The 25,310-nt window shown below is 34.6% G+C and overlaps 4 protein-coding genes across 5 annotated transcripts; all 4 read right to left on the minus strand.

The window, feature by feature from the left end:
- LOC111436163 (gibberellin 3-beta-dioxygenase 1-like) lies at positions 1–1,284 on the minus strand. Its single transcript, XM_023073870.1, has 2 exons — positions 815–1,284; positions 1–658 (listed from the first exon to the last, which is right to left on the minus strand). Exons 1-2 carry the CDS (start codon positions 1,267–1,269, stop codon positions 73–75), a joined length of 1,041 nt encoding a protein of 346 aa, XP_022929638.1. The 5' UTR covers positions 1,270–1,284; the 3' UTR covers positions 1–72.
- Positions 1,285–5,081: 3,797 nt separating this feature from the next.
- Positions 5,082–6,480, minus strand: LOC111436158 (gibberellin 3-beta-dioxygenase 1-like). The gene is made up of 2 exons (XM_023073863.1): positions 5,960–6,480; positions 5,082–5,818 (listed from the first exon to the last, which is right to left on the minus strand). Exons 1-2 carry the CDS (start codon positions 6,418–6,420, stop codon positions 5,233–5,235), a joined length of 1,047 nt encoding a protein of 348 aa, XP_022929631.1. The 5' UTR covers positions 6,421–6,480; the 3' UTR covers positions 5,082–5,232.
- Positions 6,481–10,741: 4,261 nt separating this feature from the next.
- On the minus strand, positions 10,742–12,518 carry LOC111436156 (gibberellin 3-beta-dioxygenase 1-like). Its single transcript, XM_023073862.1, has 2 exons — positions 11,966–12,518; positions 10,742–11,414 (listed from the first exon to the last, which is right to left on the minus strand). The coding sequence occupies exons 1-2, from the start codon at positions 12,505–12,507 to the stop codon at positions 10,844–10,846; spliced, it is 1,113 nt and encodes a 370-aa protein (XP_022929630.1). The 5' UTR covers positions 12,508–12,518; the 3' UTR covers positions 10,742–10,843.
- Positions 12,519–14,682: 2,164 nt separating this feature from the next.
- On the minus strand, positions 14,683–18,136 carry LOC111436243 (protein TIFY 8-like). 2 transcript variants are annotated; one of them, XM_023073982.1, is made up of 6 exons: positions 17,733–18,133; positions 16,632–16,825; positions 16,094–16,545; positions 15,918–16,005; positions 15,101–15,311; positions 14,683–14,985 (listed from the first exon to the last, which is right to left on the minus strand). In XM_023073982.1, exons 1-6 carry the CDS (start codon positions 17,983–17,985, stop codon positions 14,897–14,899), a joined length of 1,287 nt encoding a protein of 428 aa, XP_022929750.1. In that variant the 5' UTR covers positions 17,986–18,133; the 3' UTR covers positions 14,683–14,896. The 2 variants fall into 2 exon arrangements, with proteins under 2 accessions (XP_022929750.1, XP_022929751.1); XM_023073983.1 differs by lacking the exon at positions 16,632–16,825 and having other exon boundaries at positions 16,094–16,526; positions 17,733–18,136.
- Positions 18,137–25,310: the final 7,174 nt, after the last annotated feature.

Below are 25,310 nucleotides of genomic sequence, written 5' to 3' on the forward strand. Positions count from 1 at the left end.
AACAGTTTAACAACTTATTTTTTGGAAACCCTTCTGAAAATGAAGCAAACAAGAGGTTTTCAATATGAAACATCATATTGTTAGGGCAGCAATTCCCTTCCCCGAGGCTTTAGCCTTGATGATGAAATATTCTTTCACGTTCACTCCTTTATAAATGGGAGTCTGTAGAGTTTCACTCAATGGCTTACAATAAGGTGCTACGTATAAATGACCTGGTGGATGAAAGAAATATGCCATCGACATCGTAGTCTTCTCAGTCTCTCGTATCATCACCCGGTGAGGAACGCTATGAAACCGCCCGTTCGATATAATTTGGAGGAAATCGCCGACGTTAATAATGAGAGCATCGCTCCTCGGAGCCAGCGGAAGCCAGCCATCTTTCTCGTTCAAGATCTGTAACCCCTCTCTGCGTGCCTGGTGAAGCATGGTGAAGAGGGAGGTGTCAGTGTGGGCCGCGAGGCCAATGACTTTGCTTGGTTCAGGGCATGGAGGAAACGAGTTCAAGCGCAAAGCCAAGTGGGGTTTTCCGGTGGCCGGGTCGATGTAAGACAACTTCTTCACCATCTCTTCATCGGAGATACCAAGAAACTTGAAGATTAAGCTTATTAGCTTATCAGCTAAAGCCTTCATTTTGAGTTGGTATTCTTCCATTTTATCACTTGATTAAAACAAAAAAAAAAAGAAAAAGAAAGAAAAGAAAGTAAGAATCCAATTAGGGCATATAAAAATGGTTGGGATTTAGAGTAATAATCACTTATACATGAACCCTAAACCTTAATTGTATACGTGCATGAAAAAAGTTGCATGGATTTACCAGAACCGTTGGTAGTTCGATGGCCAAAGTTTCTTAAAATCATCAACCGGAGAACCTATGACGGTGAATCCTTCATGCCACATCATTTTGTCATGATGCTTTGTTAATCTGGCCATGCAGTAGCCATTGGCTGTTCCAGGAACATTTAATGCCTTCATCTTTTGGCTTTGTGGAAGAGCGAAAAGACATCGAGCCACCTCCTCAGTTTCGGCTGTTAGGGTTTTCGGGATACCATGATTAATCAACTGAAACATTCCCCACTCCTCGCAGGCTTTCCCTATGAGCTCCAACACATTGTCGTCGTTAAAATCGACAACTGGGATCGAGACCGTTTTGTCTGATTCGAACTTCTGCGATGATTCATCGAGGTGAGGCCATACGTGAGATTCAGGAACAGCGTCAACTGTGCTGAGGTCCAGAGGAGTCAAAAGGCCTACGGCAGGAAGCTTATCCATATTTAGGTAGCTACACACAAAAAGCCAATGAGATTAAGATCAAGGTATATTGAAATACTAAGCTTACTTCCGGCTTCAATTTATAAACTTAAAAACTTAAAAAGAAGTAGTAAATCAAGCTCACCATTTATGGAAGGATTGTTGCTTTTTAAAAGTAAGAAACAAAGAGAGTAATTTAAATTGAATGTCTAGAGGAGATTAATGTTATTGCAAATAAGAAAGAAACAGGATAACAATGGATTGTTATGGAAGGTAGTTTAGGTCTTTTTTATAATTGATATGCCTTGGATGTATTGAATCAAGTATAGTTCAAAACGTGAGATTTCCAAAGAGCAGTGAAGATCACGCAAGGTATCTAATTCACACGTTCCCTCAATCACAAAATCCTTTTCCACGCTTAGTAGTGTAACGCCCTTGAGAGATGACATAACTCCCACATGAAAACCCTTTTCGTGAACTTTGCTGGCGCACGGTAACTTTGCGTCCCCGGCCATAATTTGCATCATCGTGGTCTACCGTCAACAAACACATATAAATCAGAAAAAAAAAAATACGGAAAATAAATTTTAAGGAAATGGAAATCTTCTTCCCTTAGGTTAGGGTTAGGCTTACTGCTTCAGTGGCAATCTTCTCTCCTTCCTCTTTCTTTGTCAATTGAAATTGATCTGTTCAAGTGTGGCCTCCACGACCCTTCTTCCTTTCTTGCGTCCTGGAATGAAGATGATGATTCTCCTTGTTCCTGGGAGTTCGTTAAATGCAACCTCATTAATGGTATGGGTTGGGGCGAGCAAGGAAAATCGAAAGAGGGTTTGAAAAAATTGCAGCATCTCAAGGTACTCTCGCTTTTTGACAATAATTTCATGGGCAATACTTGTCCTGAGCTTGTTCTTCCTCTCAGTCTTCAGAGTGTTAATTTCAGTGGTAACCGTTTATCTGAGCAGATACCCACTTCTCTAATATCTCTGTCTTCCATTAGATTTCTTGATTTTTCTGATAATCTCTTCTCTTGGCCTTTTCCTGATGAAATTTTGCTAATTGCTCTTTGCTTCATTATCTTTCTCTTGCATCTAATATGCTTCAAGGCCCTGTCCCCAACACATTGCCCACATAGTGTTTGTTACGAGCTTATTTGGATACTTTGAGTTTTACCGCGTGTATTGTTATCTTTTCTAGTAACAAAATGCTTCAAAAGAGTTTAAGATATCTCGCTCCTCTCGATTAAGAAAATGTAGGTCTTGGTTTAAGGTATCTTGCTGTAAGGAGATAATGCACTAGTAAGAAATCCGTTGCTCAATGAGTTAAAAGAGTTGGAAGAATAGAGTTGGGCACGGGGTAGATTTTAATAATATGTTTCCTAAGTGTTTCCTAAATCTTATGTATCTAATTGAGGTGGGTAAATACATGGTTGAGCCTTTTATAATCATAAATAAAAACTATAACTAAATTTATAAACATAAAAGATTAAATAATATTATTATAACATAATATTGAAGCTATAAATATTATATAATAACGTTATTATAAGTTAAAAATATAATAATATTTTAAAAAAATGCTATAAAAGGTTTTCATAACAAAAAATATATATATATATATATATAAAAGCTATAGTTTCATAATTTATTATAGCATCCATTATGGACGTAAAAAAAACATTATAAAAAATTCCAGACTTTTAATAACACAGGCTATCACGACGTACGAGAAACCTATAAAAAGTCTACAATAGCGTTTTTCGTAAGCCATCGTATTTATTATTTCTTGTAGTGCTTGTACCGATTTGATCCTGAGTCGTGGAAGAGATTGAGTTTGCTCTTGAACTCGTGAAAAGAGCGGTATAGCGGTTAGGCACTGATCCGAAGAAATAGTCGAGAAAAGTTTATTCAAATTCACAAGAGGCACTTGAGGAGGTAGAATAGGTCGAATTTGACTCAACTACTATAAAACCACGGTGTTATATTTTCTAATTCTAACCCTTCCGTATTTAATTTCAAAATTCTTATTAAGATTTATTGCATTTCTAAGTTATTTTTTTATAATTGTTTTATGTTATTTCTTCTCACTATTGCATTTATTAATTATCCTATTCTACTTATTTAAAAAAAAAACATATTTAGAAAAATTAATCACTTTAAATATTTTTATTTCGGATTAAAACTCTATTCACCCCTCTAGGGTTGCCATACTAATCCAACATATACAACTTGTATGTTTATTATGACATGAATAATAGGAAGAACGAATTGTTTCTTATTAAATGCTGTGATTAAAAGTCACGAGGATCTCATGCATTTATGAGTGTCATGTGTATCAAGATACTTCCCTTTACGTTGTATTAAATTAGACGGGTAGCTTTGATATTTATGTCTGCCATGGGCCTAATTATCACCTTTTTTAGTTGATGTAGGTGGACAAGAGCTTTGAGGAATGTATTGTGCCATATTATTTGTCGAAATAAGAATCTAGCTTATCGATGTAACCTATAACCTATAGTACACCTGTAAGTGTAAGTGCACTATCTCTCATTGAAGTGTTGTAATCTTGGGCTAAGTTACATGATCAAGCTTGTTTTCATTAGTTGTCTTGTTGTGGTATTATTTATATATTTTTTTTAAAGTGATTGTCCTGACAACATTTAGCCAAGACACACGACCACCAAAGAGATGGTCTTTTCCTCCGAAATAGGAGTACTGAAGACCGTGGCAGAACATTCTATTCATCACAGCAACGAGATCAAATCAATCTATACCAAGAGGGTTCTCGTCTCCTCCGACATATCTTGTTCACCTTTCTAACAAGATTATGATAATTTCTGTCTTAAATTTATTTAATTTTACTTTGGTTAATTGACTTTTAGTATACATGGAGATATCTATTGAACTCGGTAGGAGTTATAATATATTATCCTCTTTTCTGAAAATGTAATTATATATTTTTGGCTTAACTATTCTCAATATTTAGTGTTAAAACTTCTTTTCACCATATTGAAAATTCTTATGGTTTACAAAAATATCTCCCACGTTAAGGAGGCCATGATCTATGCATATACATATACATACGCTACCTTCTCTTTATTAAACAAAGAAAATGCAATATAAAATTAAAGATCGTTGGTTATTTATAAGATATGGAAGGTGATAAAAGACTTACAATACAAAGACATGACATGATAATGGTCCCAGACAATCGAGCATCAATGTAAATAAAGAAGATTACCTTATTTTGTATTGTTTGAACAATTTTTTTATTCTATGAAATTACTGAATACTCATTTTGTAATGTAAATAGATCAAAAAGTTTCAATTGTGAATGGAAATTACAGTATTTAATTATTTAATTGTTAAGTGTGGCTTTAGGTACAGATGAATATTGGAATAAATTCTTTATCAAATATAATTAATAAAATAATATTTAAATAAATAAAATGATCTATGGCATAAGATTAAAGCTATGAATACTATATTATAGCGTTAAAAAATGTTATAATAAGTTAAAGATAACATAATATTTTAGCTATATTTAACATATTATAGTTTTAATAAAACGCTATTAAATGTTTTTATAACAACATATATATATATAAGCTATAGTTTTATACTATATTACAGGATCTATTATAGCTATAAAAAAATGCTATAAAAAGTCTTAGCCTTTTAATAACATGTGCTGCCACGACGTACAAAAACAAACACTATAAAAAGTCTTTTTTTTTTTGTATGTGTTGTAGTGTTGGCTTTTGGAGAGAAAGGATGTGCACAAAGTCTTTGCCTTTTTCGGACATGCATGGAATTGACAGAAAATTTAAAAATAAATAAATAAAAGAATATTACAGACAAGTTTCCATATTTATGGCATGGCTGTGATCATCAAACTAAACCAATTAAAAACTGCCCCCACATCAACCGTTTAGAACTTATTTCAATTTGAAAATGAAGCAAACAAGAGGGCTTGGAATGTGAAAGATCATATTGTTATGGCAAGAATTCCGTTCCCCGAGTTCTTGGCCTTGATGGTGAAATATTCTTTCACGTTCACTCCTTTATAAATGGGAGTCTGTGGGGTTTCACTCAATGGCTTACAATAAGGTGATACGTTTAAATGACTCGGTGGATAATAGAAAAATGCCATCGACATCGTACTCTCCTTAGTCTCTTGTATCATCACCCGGTGAGGAATGCTATGAAACCGACCATTCGATATTATTTGGAGGAAATCACCGATGTTAATAATGAGCGTGTCGCTCCTCCGAGCTAGAGGAATCCAACCTTCTTTCTCGTTGAAGATTTGTAGCCCATATTTGCGTGCCTGGTGAAGCATAGTGAAGAGAGAGGTGTCAGTGTGGGCCGCGAGGCCAATGACTTTGCTTGGATCAGGGCATGGCGGATACGAGTTCAAGCGCAAAGCCATGTGGGGTTTTCCGGTGGTTGGGTCGATGTAAGACAATAGCTTCACTATCTCTTCATCGGAGATGCCAAGAAACTTGAAGATTAACCTTATTAGCTTATCAGCTAAAGCCTTCATTTTGAGTCGGTATTCTTCCATTATATCACTTGATCAAAAAAAAAAAAAGTTAGAATCCAATTAGGGAATATAAAAATTGTTGGGATTTAGAGTAACAAACGGTTTAACCTAAGCCTTAAACCCTAGACCCTAACTATGTACACGCATGAAAAAAGTTGCATGGATTTACCAGAACCGTTGGTAGTCTGATGGCCAGAGTTTCTTAAAACCATCAACCGGAGAATCTAGGATGGTGAATCCTTCGTGCCACATTAGTTTCTCATAATACTTCGATATTCCGGCCATGCTGTAGCCGGTGGGGGTTTCGGGAGACTGTAATGTCTTCATCTTCTGGCTTTTTGGAAGAGCAAAAAGACATCGAGCCACTTCCTCGGTTTCGGTTATTAGGGTTTTTGAGATACCATGATTAATCAACTGAAACATTCCCCACTTCTCACAGGCTTTCCCTATGAGCTCCGACACATTATCGTCGTTAAGATCGACAACCGGGATCGAGATCATTTTGTCAGGTTCGATCTTCCTCGATGATTCATCAAGGTTAGGCCATAAGTGAGATTCAGGAATAGTTTGAACTGAGCTGAAGTCCAAAGGAATCAATTGGCTTGCGGGAGGAAGATCTTCATCAGACATATTTAGGTAGCTACACACAAAAACCCAATGAAATTACGATCAAGATATATTGAAATACGAGGCGTACTTATAGCTTCCATTTATAAATTTAAAAAGAACTCGTAAATCAATGGAGGATCCAGTTTTGGCAAATTCACCATTTATGGAAGGGTTATTGCCTTTTTTTCAGTAAGAACAAAGAGAATAATTTAAATTGAATGTCTAGAGGAGATTAATGTTATTGTAAATAAGAAAGAAATAGGATAAGAATGGATTGTTATGGAAGGTAGTTTAGGTCTTTTCGAGAATTGATATACCTTGGATGCATTGAATCAGGTATCGTTCAAAACGTGAGATTTCCAATGAGCAGTGAAGATCACGCAAGGTATCTAACTCACACGTTCCCTCAATCACCAAACCCTTTTCCACGCTTAGTAGTGCAACGCCTCTGAGAGAGGACAAAACTCCCACATGAAAACCCCTTTTTATGAACTTTGCTGGCGCACGGTCACTTTGTGTCCCTAGCCATAATTAACATTGTCATGGTCTACGGTCGACAAACACTTGGAACAGTCTACAGTTGTATGATGTTATGCTATGTATGTTATGTGATGTCTTATTATGTCATGCTATGTATGTTATGCTATGTCATGCTACATGAAGCCATGTTATAGATCTATACTATACTAATGATTATGCACGATGAAAGTCATGATCAGTATTATGTATATATGACTTGTATGTGTATTATGACATACTGTTTCTTATTATATGTTGTGATTAAAAGTCGTGAGGACCTCATGCATTTATGTGTGTCATGCGCATCAGGATACTTCTCCATTAGACGCGTAATTTCGATATTTATGTTCGTCATGATATCATATGGTCTTGTCCCTTTGTAGTCTCTAATGACGCGTTAGCACATTTAGCCCATCGAACCACGAGCCCACCTAATCGGTCCATATGCGAGTTCATGGGCCGTGTGTGGGGAAGTACCACACATTCAACTCTGACCGGGCTAAAAAGATATCAAGTTCATGCTAAGATGTTTTAAGAATGATAGGTCTCGTCATGTATGCATGTGTTTGCATTACCTAACTCCAATAATAGAGCTACTTGCTAGTATTTTCCAGAGTTTTCATTTTCCGACTGTATTTCTAAATGGAAGGTAAAAGTCCATTGCTTATAATAAGAATTTTTTTTTAAATTATTTAAAAAAATATGTGTGAAACTATTTTTAAAAAATATTTTTTTATTTTTTTTTTATTTATTATTTCATAGATATTTTTTAAATAATAATATATTTGACATAACACTCTAAGTACATCAATTACAGTAAATTAGCTAGCATGTTCAAAATAATTAAAACTCAATAAATTTGAATACTAACCTTTTGTCGCTCAAATTTGTTTTTCCTCACGAACCGGTTTCGAACCACCACTAGTGTCTTCTCCACTATTCTCCGGCCTTAGAACGGAATTGTGGAATCCGGTGAGTGACTAAACTTGGGAGGGATTTAGTATATATGAAAAGAGGGTTTGTGAGAGGTTTTCTCGAGGTTTTTCCCATGGGAGACCTTACATGTACCTGATCACTCTATTTATGGAGTCATGTTTGCATGTTTATGCAAAGGTGAGATCACCAAATTTTGACACTCAAAATTTCACTCAAATTTGGGGGGTTTATTTGACAAGCATGCAAGTTTGGTTAAATCAAATTTTGACATCTCAAAATTCTACTAACTCAAACATGGATTTTTCCATTAGATGAAGGGAACATTTTGACTTTCTTCATTTTAATTCAATAATTAATTTCAAATTAGAGTAATATTAAATTATTAATTAAACTATTTAATTAATATTTAATATTAATTCAAATGTCCATCTCAATCAATTCCAACACATATTTAAATAAAATATTTAAATCAGATTTAAATATCTTAGATTCTCTCTTTTTTGTTTAATTTGTAAATAAAACAAAAATACGGTTAAATATATCGTATATATGTAGCGCATATCCCCTAATTCGAATTCAAACACTTCGAACTCACTTGTCATACTGTTCTATGGTTTAGTCCGATATGAGCTAGCAGAGGGACCTAATGGACCTATAGATCATGGACTCCAACGATCCAAGATTAACCGGTTAAACTTATTGACCTTTCTAACCAACATTCGTTAACTACTAGGACACTCCACTATAGCCTAGTAGTTGCACTCCCCTCACTATAGATATATTTCTGTCCATTTGATATACCATGATTAGTAAGTCGATCATTCACAGGTTGTTCTTAACTAGAGCTAGATCAATTTACCGTTTTACCCCTGAAGTTACTCTTGTTCCTTATGTCTCGCTGATCCTCTAATGAACAATTGGGTTGTGGTTCAACCAGTAAACCGAATCCCTCTCAGACCAATGAGAGGGTGGGGGCCCCTTGTTCAAGACCTGGAGTCAATGCTTAAGGGAACTACCTCTCTTCTATCTCTAAAAGTGGGTAGGAGTGAATTCCTTCTTACACCCTATGTCTCCAGCTATTCACCTAGTCTTATCCCAGAAATGGGAGGCTTATTGAGTCGGCGAACTCGGGTCACTCTCACCCATGCAAATCTAAGAATAATTCTGAATAAACAAGAGTTCAAGTTAGCTCAGGATTAAGATCGAGTTACCTAGATCATCGAATGAAAAAATCAGTCTCAACAGTAAACGGCATTAAAAAGTGAGAGTGGTTTTCTTCATGATCCGATCTTATGCAATACTCATTGCATAGGACGCTCCCACTCACATGCCTCCACATGTACAATTTAGTGATCACATTGTTTATATCATATACAAAAGTGGGTCGCATCCATAGTGTCCTCATAATAAGGTACTCAGTCTTATCCTTATACTATAGATCATTTTGACTACCTACTTGAACTTGATCTACTCTTACGTCTCTACATATAGTTCAAGTAATCATACTATAGCCAGAGTGTTCTTAGTTTATTGGATTTAGATTAATGATCGTAAAGTTCACTTTATTCAATAACAATCTTTACTGAATAAACACCAATAATAACTTTATTGAGAATAGAATATGTTTTTGTTTAGAAATATGAATTTTAAGACATAAAACCCAACAATATTGGCCAATTATATTGTCACGTCATTAAAAATATTAATAAAGTCAATACTCATGTTTAATTGTTGATTTGTATTTTCCATGTTTAGGTTTTTTTTCATTAAAGTTTAATGATTTTTTTAATTAATTAGAGAGAATTGAAAAAAATTAGAAAACATAATATTCCTAAATTGTGGATCACAAACACAAAAGAACACTAAAACATTTATAATATTTTTTTCATAAAATAATAAGAAAAATATACATTTTTTGTCCCTAGTAATTCTATTAATATTTTAATTAATATATGTTTGCCTTTGTGGACGTGACAACAACACTTTTTGCCAATGTTCTTCCATAATTGCCCTCTAATAAAAAATCATACATTTGTATGATTAAACAATAAACGATTCAAAGTTCAAGAATAATTATTAAACAATATTAAAAGTTTAACACAAAAAATAATAATAATAATAATAAATAAATAAAATAAAATGAGGGTAAATTTGGAAAATAAATATAATTATAATTTTATATATTAATTAAACTGTGAAAAGATATTTAAAAATAGAGACCTAAATGGAAACAAGAGAATGAAAACAAAGGTATAATTTTTTTAAAAAACAATATTAATAAAATAATAATAATTAATAATAATAATAAACTATTATATTTGTAAAGAGAATAAAGACAAAAAATTTGAGATGGGAAAATTATTATATATGGGGTGGTACCATTATGGTGACAACATTAATGATATTTAATTATTAGTGTGGAACTCTTTTCCATATTTATTTGAATACAACAACAAACGTTTCTTAAACATCGGGACACGAGTCGAAGTATAACAATCAAAATCCATCGCTAACAGATATTGTTCACTTTGACTTTCACAGAACATGTCTTTTAGGGAGAGGTTTTTACTCTTATAAGAAATATTTCGTTTCCCTGTTCAACCGATGTGAGATCTCATACAGAGATTATATTTTCGACCTTATAAGGACTGAGATCTTAACCGATGTGTTCACACAGTTATAAAGAATGTTTCGTATGTGGAAAACTATATTATAGTATTTAAATTTAAATTTTTTCAAAAATTATATTAGTAAAACATTATAATATAGATTTATAATAAAATATTATTTAAATTTAAGTATGAGGGAAATAATAATTGAATATATATATATTGATTTTTATTATTATAGTGAACTTGAACCTATTACCGGTAGAAATGGTAATGGAGATAGTGGGAAGGGAAAGAGTACAAAAATTGAAATATTAACTAAAACAAATATATAATTATTATACAAAATTCAATAATAATAATAATAATTATTATTATTATTATATTCCGATCATAGAGAGGGCACACTCCAGATTCTTCGCCTTCAGCCCGACATACTCCTTCACCACCACAGACCGGAACCGGGGAGATTCCGGTGGATTGTTAAACGGCGTCACGCAGAAATCCGGCGGCGGTCCAAAGAAATACGCCATAGACAGGCGGCGTCGGGTCGGGTCGACGACAACCCGGTGGAGGACATTCGGGAACCGCCCATTCGACAGGATGTGGAACAGGTCGCCGACGTTGAGGACTAGTGCACCGGCTACCGGCGTCACAGGTACCCAGCCGAACCCGTCCCTGAAAATTTGGAGCCCGCACGTGCTGCTTTGGTGGAGGATTGTCAATAGAAAGGTGTCGGTATGTGGGGCCAGACCCATGACCCGGGTTGGATCCGGACACCGGGGGTAGCAGTTTAATTGCAAGGCGGTGCTGCAGGCGGCGGCGGCTCCGGCGGAATGGAGCCAGTTCGTGATTTCGGCGTCGTCGGGGATTTTAAGGAAATTTAAGATTAAATGTGTGATTTTCTCAGCTAAGGACTTCATGTTCTTCTGGTACTCTTCCATTACATCGCTTCATTTGAATATTAATTAATAGATTTAATAAGTAATTATTAAAAAAAATTAAAAATTAAAGAGTGATTAAGATACCCATTATGTATAATAATAATAATAATAAATTGTATAGATTATATTAAATTACCCGAAGAACATAAAAAAGAATGTTCAAATGCTTTAAAATATACGGTTTTATGTCTAATCAATTTCTTAATTTTAAAAATATTTATTAAAATTTTAAAATAATTAGATATCTATTTTTTTTTTTTTATGTTTATGATATTAATTTAAAATAAAATTGAAAGTTACTAAGTAATTATGAATTTATTAAATACAAAATTAAATATATTTTTTTTTTTTATACTAAAACTTGGATTTAAAAAATAAAAAAATAACAATAAAAAAAACAGCGTAATTATATTCCATATTTTTTTATATTATGTCTAAAGTAGATATATTTAGGATATATAAATTAATTCCAGCAGTTAAAATAGCAAAGAAAGAAAAGAAAAGAAAAGAAAATAAATAAATAGAAACGTGTATGAAAATGCATGAAGAAGTAGTTACCAGAACGGTTGGTAGTTAGAAGACCAAAGTTGAGAAGCATGTTCTGCGGAGGATCCCATAATAGTAAATCCTTCATGCCACATATACTTAGAGAAAAATGGCGTTATTCGAGGCAAGCCGTAGCCGGTGGCGTCGCCGGGAGCTCGAAGCGCCTTCAGCTTTCGTGTCATTGGAAGATCGAATAGTCGTCCCGCCTCGACTTCAGCTCTCTCCACCAAACTCGTCGGCACGCCATGGTTGGTCAATTGGAACACTCCCCATGTTTTACAAGCATTACCAATGAGCATCGCTGCATTAGGGTCAGACATATCGATCAAGGGAATCAAAACATCTTCATTAGTAGGAAGTTCAAGAGTATCGTACGAGGAATGAGGCCAATCGTGAGAGTCGGGGACAGTTCGTAATGAATCGAAGTCTAAAGGGACGATATGGTGAAGGTGAATAAGAGGGTGGTCTCTATATGCTTGAGAGAGAGTGGTCATTATGTTGATGGATTGGGAAAGCAAAGAAATGGGTTTGTTTGTATTAGAGTTTTGGAGCATTTGGGGGATTTTAAAACAAATTTAGAGGCAGAAAGAGATGAAGATTAGGTTAAAAATGGTGGCAATTTTGGACAAAGTGGTGTTTGTTTTTTTGGAAAATTGATATGAGGTTCAAGAAAGGGACAAAACAAGTTGTGGCAATCTCAATGCAAATCACTCACAAAATTACTATTTATTTTCTTTTTATTAAATTCATTATTATAATTATTATACTCGACCATCAGCTCACGTCCATTAGGAAGGAGAACAAAACATTCTTTATAAGGGTGTGGAAACCTTGAGGAGAAGCTCAAAAGAGAAAATCTAAAGAGGACAATAATATCTGCTAGCGGTGGGCTCGTCAAAAGTTTGAAAAACTTTCTAACAACTATTTATTAAAACATTTGGTTAACTCTAATTATATCGTTAATTTCTTTTTTAAAAAAACTAATAAATAGATTAAATGATAAATTCAACCTTAAAATTTTTAAATTTGTGTCTATTTAGTTTAATCCTAATCTTCAATTTTGGTCTACAAGATCCAAACAGGTCAATGATCAATCAACAACAGAGTTGGGAATGGTTAAATTCAACAACCAAATAGACAGAAACTTGAAAGTTCAAACTCCGAACTTACAATAAAACATATAAGAATATTAAATATAAGTGACAACAAGAAATAGACAGGCATACCAAGATGTCGAGTGGAGTTAATCTAAAAAGGGTCGGGTCGTGATCCAAATACAAAGGGGTGTAGAAGCAAAATAATCTTGTTGGTGGGCATTCAAAGATAAATTTTTGTCTCTTAGCATTTGGTAATGAGTCCAAAAACAGTTGCACAAAAAATAGACTTTTTTTCTTAATTTTGGTTTTGTCTTCTTAGGACCAATCAAATGGGAGAATCATGGTCCATTAACCAAAAGTCAATGAATCTCATTATTACCATATCTATTATTATTATTTTTTTTTTTTTTTTTCAAATGGAGAATATCATCCAACTATCAACATTACTTTATCATCTTATATTTTTCCTTAAAAATAATATACATTTTTTTCCTTTTTGAAATATTTGTGTGACAAAACAATTTTTTTTAATATATGGTTCATAATCATTGTGTAAACCCCACTAATAGTATTTTATGTAATAATGTAAATTATATATAAAAAAAATGCTATTCCCACTCGACAAAAAACTTTGTTGGGTAGTGAATAACAGAGGTTGGTAAGTCATTGCAGGTTTAGAGCGGTCAACGTAATTATGACTCAATTAGTTTAATTGTCACGAAATCATTAATATTTAGAATAATTTTTATTTTTGTGAATTTTTAATTTTATTGTGATTATTAACTGTAATCCTGATTGATATATATATATATATATATAATTATTTTCAATTAGTTTTAAATAATAATATTTAGAAAAGATCCTTTCATCTGGGCTCGAAGGCCCATTCGACAGTTGGGCTAGGCTGATCAGGACGAACGTGAAAGATAACTGCAAACTGGGCTGAAGCCCATAGCTAAAACGGCCCAGTTACTTTCAGCCCATGGGATAGGATCTTGTACGAGCAATTCCAGGCTATTAGTCTTTCATTATTATTATTCTTTTAAACAAAATATACTTTTGGTTCCAAAAGGTAAATGATCAATCGTATCTCGTTTGGCTCGACAATTTGAAAAAAAAAATTCATTTTTTCTCCCTGAAAAGTCATTGCTCGTTAAATATTAATAATAAAACATCATCATAAAACTACAAATCAATCTTCCCGGTATAATCACATACCCGAGGTTTAAACAAATCTAGGTTTAGGAAGCTTGAACGTGTCTATAACTTATATTTGACTCGAGGGTTCATTCATGAAAGTCGGTCCCTTTTTCTTTTAATACAAGTGGGTACGAAGATTTGAATCTCCAACTTTAAGGGAAGGAGTCCGTGTCTATATTCACTTTGGCTAGTTCTCGTGTTAGATAAATATGCAACGAGAGAGTCAATCCTAACCTACGAAATTGTTAGATTCTAGGCAATTCCCGACAGAATCTTCAAATGATGGAATGCCCGATTGCCCACCTAACCACGTTAATCTGAATTTTAGAAAGTTTCCATTTTCCTCCTCACCGAGTACGTAAAGCAAAGGGTAGTTCAATCGTATCAGTTGTCAAGGATTCAATCGACTCTCTTGCTATTTCTCGGGTTTAATAGTAAGGGGACTAATTTCTCCATTGCTCGTCAAGCTTAAACCATTCTTTTCATCTAGAATTCAATCCATAATCTCAGATCTTCCACATTCCCATGAACAAGAAAATTGCACCCCCACCAGCAAAAGGTAAGAACATACGATAAAAATCGAAGCTAGATAGTACCGAAACATGGGCGAGCACGGCGAGAGTTTGTTCGAGTTGGAGAACAAATATTACAGATCTCTCTTCTTCTCTATGCTCGAATCGGTGGCTTGAGCTTGGTCTCTACCACCTTTACCAGCATTGCTGCCATGAGAAGCTCCTGTTTTTGTTGTCAAAAGAACAAAAATACGTCATACAATGATTCGATTCCCGAGATACGTCGGTTTCTAGCTCGTGTATGATGCAGCGCCATAGATATAGATACGAGCACCAACCTGCTGATGTTGTTGAGATTCTCTCAACAGAGCCAACTAGAGGCATGGAGCTCCCAGCAACACATAGCTTTCCATGTGCTTCTTTGGCGACGATATCGAGTTCTCCACTTGGCATTTGGTTTTCGTTGATTGGCCTAGCTGTTGACTTTGTTGCATAGTTAGTCGACCACGATCCGCCGTTCGATCCAGCTAAGGCCATTATAACATCTGCCTGAAATGCATTGAAGAAAACATAGTTCAATCAGGTAATCGACTGAGTGAATATCGAACTCTCGCAACAAACATAGATTCTAAATATCTGTTCATTTGACACGAACGAGCCACGTTGTTCTTTTCTTGTCTGTGATAACGCTCTAACCTTTTGAGCATATGGGATCTATGGAGTTTGGAAAGCATTGCCATTTTCGGCTTAATCCGTTCACGGATGACAACGGATCCTACCGTTGAAAGCGTTTATGATATTGCTTAAGCTATGAAAATCAAAATCTTGAAAAGTGCAGCTTAACCATACATCAAGCATCACAAGTTCTCAAACGAGCAGAGATTCGAAACGGATTAACATAAAAGAACGTTGCAAGTGAACCCAAAACCGTGCGAGCCGTGTGACAGATTATGGGTGCCGAGGTAGCTCACACATTAAAACTTACGAGCAGGTCGAGGGAAAGCGATCTTAAGAACGGTCGATCAGATACCATCAATTTGGCATTCAAATGTGTTATGAAGTTGCTAAGCTTCTATTTGTGTGAAATGAGTGGCAGTTGGATCGTAAAAGAACGAAAAAAACGTGCGCCCAAAACTAGTAATTTAGAACACGAACCTTGTTTGGATGAACGTCGTCGAAGACATGAGCTTGACCACCGTAAAATATCGTCATCTGCCGATTAACCGATGTAAGACCACGTCGACTGCCATAACAAGCCAACAAGATGAGTAGCACAAAGAATAACATTTTCCTAAAGAGCTATCTGATTTAGCTATCAACACAGCCATTACCTTGAAGGAATACAGGATTCGGGATCTACAATATTAGTCCCGGACTTTTTGAGCAGGATCGACGAGTTTCGTTCAGAGGTTCCACCACCAGGATTACTCGAACTCAAGATTCCAGGACCTTTGATTCCAGTACGAGATCCCTCATCGGCAGCTGATTGAGATATATTCGGAGGAATAACGTTGGCTTCTCTATATCGATTTGTAGGTAACTGAGGGGAAAAAGGCACAAACGTCCCCCGAGGAGAGCACTGCACGGTCGGAGCAGGACCGATGTTCATAAGCGTGGATCTCTCCCACTTGGTAACATCAGCATCAAGTCTACTCCCACTTCCAACATGAGATTGCAGGATAAGCGATGCAGCGTTCGGCCTCATTGGATGCTGCATCCCAACCATCACTTCATCGTCATTTGATCTTCGATTTCGATCCCCGCCTGCTCCATTTCGTAACGTCTGAGTTAAAACACAACAATATCACTAAACATGGAGTGCAGCAAGCAGCAACTTAGCTACTACAAAAATGGAATATGAATTCAAACCTTCATTAGATGCAAGCTATTATGATGCGACTCGGAAGGCATATGTGGAACACCATCTCGATACGACGACATAAAACCAGAATCTGATATGCTTCTCTTACTCCCTATAATCCTACTATGGATCTCCGTAGTCGAGATATCGCCCCTCGGACCGTAAAACGGAACGCCTTCAAGATGACTACCTACCTGCCGATCTACTCATACCAATGAGAAAGGGGATCAAAATTTGCATTCATACACCAATCTCCAAGTCAGTGATCATACAAACTTAACACAGATTTTAAAACACGTCTGCTAAGGAAAGGTTTCCGCACCCTTATAAAGGATGTTTCGTTCTCCTCCCAATTGATGTGGGATTTCACAATCCACCCCCTTCAGGGCCCAGCGTCCTTGTTGGCACTCGTTTTTTTCTCTAATCGATATGAGACCCCCACCAAATCCATCCCCTTTGGAGTCAGCGTTCTTGCTGACACACCGCCTCGTGTCTATCCCCTTTGAGGAACAGCCTTTTTGCTAGCACATCGCCCAGTGTCTAGCTCTGATACCATTTGTAACAGCACAAGCCCACCACTAGCAGATATTGTCCTCTTCGGGCTTCCCCTCAAGGTTTTTAAAACGCATCTGCTAGGGAGAGGTTTCTACACCCTTATAAAGTGTGATTCGTTCTCCTCTCCAACCGATGTGGGATCTCACATAAACACTCAATGTCGATGCCTTATTTGGTTTGAGTTTACAATAAATTTCTTACTCAAAGTCGAACATTATGAACATATAAGAGAAAATGCATAAACAAAGAACACAAAAACGCTCAAAACTAGTGAAAGAACACATTAAAACCAGACCAGAAATCGCACAAATCATTCCCCAAATCAATAAACAATAAACAAAACCAAACTCAAAATGGGGTAATAACGATAGCCACACACACTGCCTCACCATATGATGAACAAACCACTAATCATTCCCAAAAGAAATCTCAAAAGACCCAATACTTTCTACCATTTTTTAAGAAAAAGTAAGCAAAAAACAACACCCAAAAGTTACAAAATGAAGAACAAGAAGCAGGGAGTAAAGTAACAAATGATCACATAAGAGAAAGACCAGAAGCAAGATCTGAGGAAGTAGAGATGAGGCCACGGCCGCCGCTTGAAGAGGAGCCACGGGAAGCAGAGGCAGCAGGACAGTGTTCAGACGGCCGCAAATCCGGCGGCGCCGCCTTCCGAGGAGAGAAACCCAGATGAGAATCAGGGTTTTTCATGCCTAAAAAATCATGGAAGATGGGATTGGGAGGCAATTGTGGATGTGGGTGAGTGGAATTTTTAGAAACATTGGTCAGCATAGTGTGGTGAGCCATTTATGAGAAGTAGAGCCACTCCATTAAAACCGCCCCCATCAAAGAACAGGGGAGAGGAGGAGAGAACAGTGGGGAGCTCGATTTTTGAGGGCGGAGAAGAAAAGGAAAAGGGGAAATTAAGAGATTTGTGAAAAGAAAACCAATTAGAAAAGAGGGATATAAAAGAAATTATAGGAGAGAGAGAGAAAGAGGGTAATAAAAAGCAAAAGTTGACATGTGTTCTCTGCAAATTTAATGGACCTTTCTTCTTTCCCCTTTCTTCAGCTGCCCCTCTGTTTCTCTTTCTCCCTCCAATTCCAAACCTTTGATTTTCATTTTTATATTTCCTTTTAGGGTTCTTGGGTCCGGGAATATCAAGTGCTATTTTATTTATTTTATTCTATTTTTTTTTAATAATATTTATAAATTATTAAAAGGTTAATATTTGAGAAATAGAAATTTAGAGGGTAATGAAAGGTTATATATACAAAATAAAAATTAAAAATTAAAAGAGAAGTATAAAGTCCTACGTCCTCCAATGATCATGGGCTTATAATAAAAGAATACTCTCTCCATTGGTATGAGTCATTTTGGGAAAGCTCAAATCATAGTCATGAGAGCGTATGCTCAAAATGGACAATATCATATAATTGTGGAGAGTGTGTTCATCTAACATGATATCAGTGTCATGCCCTAAAATTAGCCATGTCAATAGAATCCTCAAATGTCCAATAATGGACTCCAAAAGAAAAGGGAAGGCATAGTCAAAGATGACTAAGACTCCAAAAGAAAAAGGAGTCGAGACTCCTCGAAGTCGTAGTCAAAGATGACTAAGACTCCAAAAGAAAAAGAAGTCGAGCCTCAATTAAGGGGAGGCTTACGTACTTTGTTCGAGGGGAGGTGTTGGATGAAAGTCGCTAAAAATATTTTCTGTCAATTAACAATCTTGTAGATTAAATTAAATATGGACTAATGTGAAAAAAAATATTATATATATCCTCCATGTATAACAAATTAAAGGTGACGTGGCAAAAATTGAATAAAAAATATTATCGACGTCCAACCATATGAAGAATAAATATAAGACGTTGGTAAAATATGTCTACAATTTTGCTTTCCTTTCATAGTCCCCAATTTTTTTTTGTTCGATTTTCTTTTATTTTGGCATAAAAAGGCAGGTAAGACTCAGAATCACTTCGAAACTCATTGAAAATGAACATTATAAGGCTGAATCTAAAAGCTATCTAACGTGTTGTGGAACCTTCGACTTTGCAAAGATTCTTTAGCGATCATGTGAAGCTTAGTTTGCTTTAGCAATCACGTGATGATTCGACCTTTGTGGTAGATATAGAAGTTAGGCCAAGTGTTAACAAAGCTCTGTTGGTGATTCAAGTACACGATGAGTGTAGCAGCTCCCTCAAACATGCTCTTTGTACAAGCAATCCAAGAACTAATTAACAATGAACCGTGACTATATCGGAACGAGAGCAATCCAGAAGATAAGATGATTAAAAAAGACTTGAAGAATTGAAAGTGAATACTACCGAACAATTTTATGTTGGGTGACCTCGTAGAAATTTTTCTGTATACATGTGAGTAAGGACAAAATAAGTTCGAATAAATTAGGTTGCATCCGTGTTTGGTTTAAAATTACATAAATGCCCTTAATAAGTTAATAATTATTGGGTTGAATAAAAGAAGCAACATATAATGATGAATTTATAATAATAATAAATAAAGAGGTGGATTCCATTGGGGTAAGCATTTTAAATGTCACGCCCATTATATAATATATGATAATGAATTAATTAAAAACTATATGATACGAGATTAGGAAATAAAAAAGAAAGTGGATTGAAAGGGAGCGTGACAAATGCTCCAAATCTTGACCTTATATTAAAAAAAGAAATAAAGAAAAAAAGATGCAAAGTGAAAAAGCACTTTAATTCCATCACATTTATTAAACTAAGGTTGGTGGCTTTCTTTGCATCTAAAATTGGACTTATTTGCTTCCATCATCAATCAAATTATTATTTATTTTATTCTATAAGGAAAATGATTGGTACATTTTAAACTTTATTTTATTTTATTTTTTAATCATTTTTGTTGTTAAATTCATATGCTTTAAATATGGATTCTTTTTAATTCATAATTTATGTCCTTTTAAAAAGGTTATTTTGGTCTTTCTACATTAAAAATTCATTACTACAAATTTATGACTATTCTTTTAGAAAAGTTTAATAAATGACGCATCTCGATAAAATTTGGATTTAGAAAAGAAAAGGTGGAAGTGACTAGAGTCGAGTCGAGGTTTCCAACATTCTTGTAACGACCCAGATCCACCGCTAGCAGACCTAGATCCAAGCAGATATTGTCCTCTTTGGGTTTTCCCTTACATACTTCCCCTCAAGACTTTAAAATGTGTCCTCTTTGGGTTTTCCGGTCTGCTAGAGGAAGGTTTCCACACCCTTATAGAGGATGTTTTGTTCTTCTTCCCATCTAATGTAGGACATCACAATTCACCCTCCTTCGAGGCCCATCGTCCTCGCTAGCACACCATCTCGTGTCTACCCCCTTTGGGGAAGAGCCTCCTCGCTAGCACATAGTTCGATGTCTGGCTCTGATACTATTGTAACGACCCAGATCCACCGCTAGCAGATATTGTCATCTTTGAGTTTTCCCTTTCGAGCTTCCCCTCAAGACTTTAAAATGTGTCTGCTAGGAAAAAGTTTCCACACCCGTGCTTTGTTTTCTTCCCCAACCAACGTGGGACATCACAATCCACCACCCTTCAGGGCCAGCGTCCTCGCTGGCCCTCGTTCCTTTCTCTAATTGAGATGAGATCTCACAATCCACCCCTTTTCGAGGCTTAGCATCTTTGTTGGACACTCGTTCCCCTCTCCAATTGATGTGGGTCGTGGAATCTCACAATCCACCACATTCAAGGTATAGCGTTCTCGCTGACACACTAGCTCTGATATTATTAGAGAGGGAAGAAAAGCAAAAAAGAACAATATCCATTAACGGTGAGTTTAAGCTGCTACAAAAATTGTCATTTCATATTTGATTCAATAAAATTAATCTCGTTAATTTTTTTAAATAAAATTTTAATTTGTTTAGATTTTTTTCTTTTTTAAAATTTGGCTATAGTAATATAAAATTAATTATTAATGAAGAGTGATAATTGCATTTAATTATGTGTGTAATTTAAGGGTCAACTAATCATCTATTGTTGAGACTTAGGTAATTAATTCAAAATCTTATACTAATTTGCATTTATGTCACCATCATTTCCCCAATAAATTTGTTTATTTTTTAGGAAAAATTAAATTTTGATTGTTAGCTTTTTAAAGCTTCATTAATTTTTAGTTCTAATAAAAGATCATATAATTATTATTAGCCCATTGCTTAGTTTAATGAAATGAATTATAAATGTAACCAACAATTTTTTTGGATAAAAAATTAATTAATTTATATTATAATAAATTTTCTTGCATGAAAATGTTATGCCTATAAAATTTAAATGTACTTTACTACTCAATTTAAGGTATGGCTCTAGGTTTTCCATTTTTTAAAATTATATATATATATATATTTCTTTTAACAAAGTCAAATTTTAAATTATGACTTATATTCAAATGTGTTGTTAAAAAAGAAATAAATATAATTTTTAAAAATAAAAAAACTAAAACACAAAATAAGACATTAAATTTTCGGGTGTAAATGAGGGGTACATAAATGATTCGATGATAGAATGACCACGAAATGCTTAAAGGAAATGAAAGTTACTACATATACTAAAAATGTGCACCTCTTTTTCAGTGGCTCAATCATAGGAATTTCATTGTTAAGCATGATTTATCTGGAATAATTCTATGGTGTGTGATCTCCAGCATGACTCGTGTTAGTTTATAGGGATAGTCTTCACTCTTACCAGTGAAGAGTAAGTAATATGACCATGTCGGAGAATATCAGAGCCATCAGATATTCAATCCTCATTGAAATCTTAAAAAATATATAATAAAATAAGATTTAAAGAAATTAAGAGGCGAATTAGGGTTTAGAAAAATTTTAAATTTTAGAATAAAATAAAATAGACAAATGTGGACACGATTTTGAAAGAAAAAAAGATTTATTCTTTTTTAGTTTAAGAAAACACAAATTTGGGGCAACAAGTGAAGGAAAGAAAAAGGGAAAGGAAGACTATTTGTAAAAGGACAAATTTTCTTTAAAGGTTTCCAAAATATAATAAAAACATTTTTTAAACTATATTTTTGTGCAACAACTTTTAAAGAAAATTAAATATATATGATTAATAATTTTGTTAAACACTTCAATAACATTTTTAAAAAAATTAAAAAGTTAAAAAAAATATTCTTATTAGTATATGGATGAAACCATTAATATTACATCTAAAAAAATACTCATAAACTTTTAAAAAAAATAACACTCTAAAAAAAAGTTAAATTTTTTTTTTTACTATGAGCCCTTAAAATTGCATAAAATTGAAAAGAGAAATTATCTCTAAGGCATAAATAGACCATAGTCTATTAGATGCAAGAATTTTTATATAATGATTAAGAGTATTAATGATATTTTTTAAACAAAGTACTAGAAACAGTATTTTTTTTAAATTTTTTTTTAAAAAATTAAAGGGTATTAATGAAACTTAATGAGGTACTGGAGTTTGAACGATATTTTTGAAATAAATTATTAACTCGTAAAAAAAATAGTAATGATATTTTTAAAAGTTATAATGTATTATTGAAATATAATTTTAAATATTTTATCAAATATAATTTTAGATTTTTTTTTTTAACTTGTAAATTTTAAATATTAAAAACTTCAAAAAAAAAATTAAATTTATAATTTTAAAAATGTTTGTTTGTAGTGTTTTAAGGGAGAAGTGATCATTTTGAGTTTTTTAAATCAGCTTCTCTTTTTAGAAACTCTCGTTCTTCGGTTTTTTAACAAATTTCCCATCAAAATTATTATTTTTCTTTTTTTAGTATTAAAAAATATTTTCAATTTTAAACACGATTAAAATTTAGACTCTAAATTAGCCATCAAATTCCGTCAGGATCTTTTTCATATAATATCAAAATTAAATTAATTTTTTTTTTAAAAGAATGTGTTTTCAGGAGATCAATTAAGACGTACAAGTTGATAGATATGTGACGTGTATGTAAATGAGTAATACTTGAATGAATAGATATCACATTTGAGAGAATGATCACAATTATATGAAATTAGAGTTAATAAATGCTTAAAATAATTGGTAGCTACTACTTGTATCTTCCATGACTAAATCAAACGTACATCAAAATTAAGTGGGTTTGCTTAGAACAATTTTGTGTTGGAAAATCTCTTAAAAATTCTCTGAAGAAGCAAGTGAATCCAGGACATGAAATTTCAATCCATCGTTAATTATCAAAAGGCCTCCTATCAATGATCTCGTATTAATGAAGATGTATTCCTTTACTTATAAACTTATGATTATTTTCTAAATTATCTAACGTAGGACTCACTCCCAACTATCCTCAATGCATTCATTGTGTGTTTGTGTTGGTATGCTGATAGCTGGTAATGCCCTGAATGCTGCAATTAGCTTTGATTGATTTTGTGTCTGTTGGTTGCTCCTTGCTGCAAATTATTCAATTGGTGAAACAAAGAAAGAAAGAATTGTGATTGGTTCAAACTTTGAACCAGCAACTTATAGTGACCCGTCCATAATGGCCATGCATCTTAAGACCTTATTCATACTGCGAAGAACCCGAATGGAAGTGGGCAGTCAGCTGACTGCTTCTTGGCCACGGCCCTCGCAACTAGCTATGAGATCTAAATTCTCAAATAGGAAATTGCATACTATTCGCTAATATACGTAGGGAAGAACTTTTGCTAAAATAATGAAGGAACCTACACCATCTACCATCTCTCTTAGACTTGTGCGGCTACCTTCGAGTGTCGAAAAATTCATTGATTCCCCCGAGCTACTAAAGGAGGTAGACCTTTGGTATCACTCCAGGGAATCACTTCAGGGAAGCCCACCACCAAAGTGGGATTTTGGGCCCAGGCGAAATTGAAGCGAAGAAATTTTGAGTTCGGGCTTTCCATAGCAGAGTTGACTCTTGATGAGGAGTACGACTTAGCAGTAGCTGCTGCATCAGTGGTGTTCTTAGCCAGATGGGTTCTGAATCACCCAAATCACTCATGGGTCCGTTTTCCTTTTCACTGTTCTCTTTTGTCTCTTTGGGCTCCCAATGGGACAATAATTCAATTAGACTATGGACATAACGAAGCAAGGTTTTACTTTTTTTCAAATTTTCATGCATTTCTTCGACTTTTGGAACTCGGCTCTAGAGCGCCTCCGTGCTAAAAACTCGAGAAGATCTAAGATTGAACTCCACAGGTCCCCATTTAAATGCCGTGTTTCACAAGTTTTGACTACAGAAGGTTAGAAACACATTTTGGTGATTCAAAATCTTTCCAAAACATGTTTTTAATCGTTCAGAATCAAACATGATAAGACATATCCGGAAGTGGTTTTGATCTAAGTCGAAAGTGGCCATAACCGTTTTCAAATGCAGTTGAAAGGGACCTTACTTCAATGCTATGAGTCTCTATGTATTACACATCCTTTTCAATAGTGACAGTTGGAAAGTGTGACGACTTTAACCTCCACAACTTTAACCTCCACAAAATCAGTTCTCTCAGCTTCTCCAAACGAGATAGATACCTGAATTCTAGGGGCATTTGAGACATTTCACAGCTAGCCACGCTTCGAAACCGAGACCTCGTCTTCTCGGAATGAATGAGTGGTCACAAGGAAGGGGAGAAAAAGATAAAAGAGGGTAAATTAAATAATTGTGTGTGTGTGTGTGTGTTTTTGGCTTATTTTGTTACCACCACTAGATTCTGTCTGTGAAGGGCGTGGGGTTAGACATTGTTGAAGAGAGGGCAGGAAAAAACTGAGCATCCAAGTGTTTGGTTAACATCATAGGATGGACAACCAAACATCATATGATTATTAAAACACAATGTTGTCGTCTTTTATGACCACAAACTGAAGCATCAATGTCACTCAGTTGCATGAATGCCTACCTACTTATGGATTGACTTTCCTCTTTTTTTTAGCCTTTTACTTTTGCCGTGAATTCCACTTAATCATCAATACCCCCCTTCAATTTTTCCTGTTCTCATTCTCTTCTTGAAAATTTATATTTGGAGTGGGAATTTAGTCGAAGATTTGAATTTGATTAGTTTTTTCGTTAAATGTCTCATCCTCGTTCATATAATAAACAACATTTGTATGAAATATCAAAGGGCGTTATTCATGTTAAAGCAAG

This window comes from Cucurbita moschata, unplaced genomic scaffold (genome assembly GCF_002738365.1).
Source record: "Cucurbita moschata cultivar Rifu unplaced genomic scaffold, Cmos_1.0 Cmo_Scf00052, whole genome shotgun sequence".
In the NCBI taxonomy this organism is placed as follows: domain Eukaryota; kingdom Viridiplantae; phylum Streptophyta; class Magnoliopsida; order Cucurbitales; family Cucurbitaceae; genus Cucurbita; species Cucurbita moschata.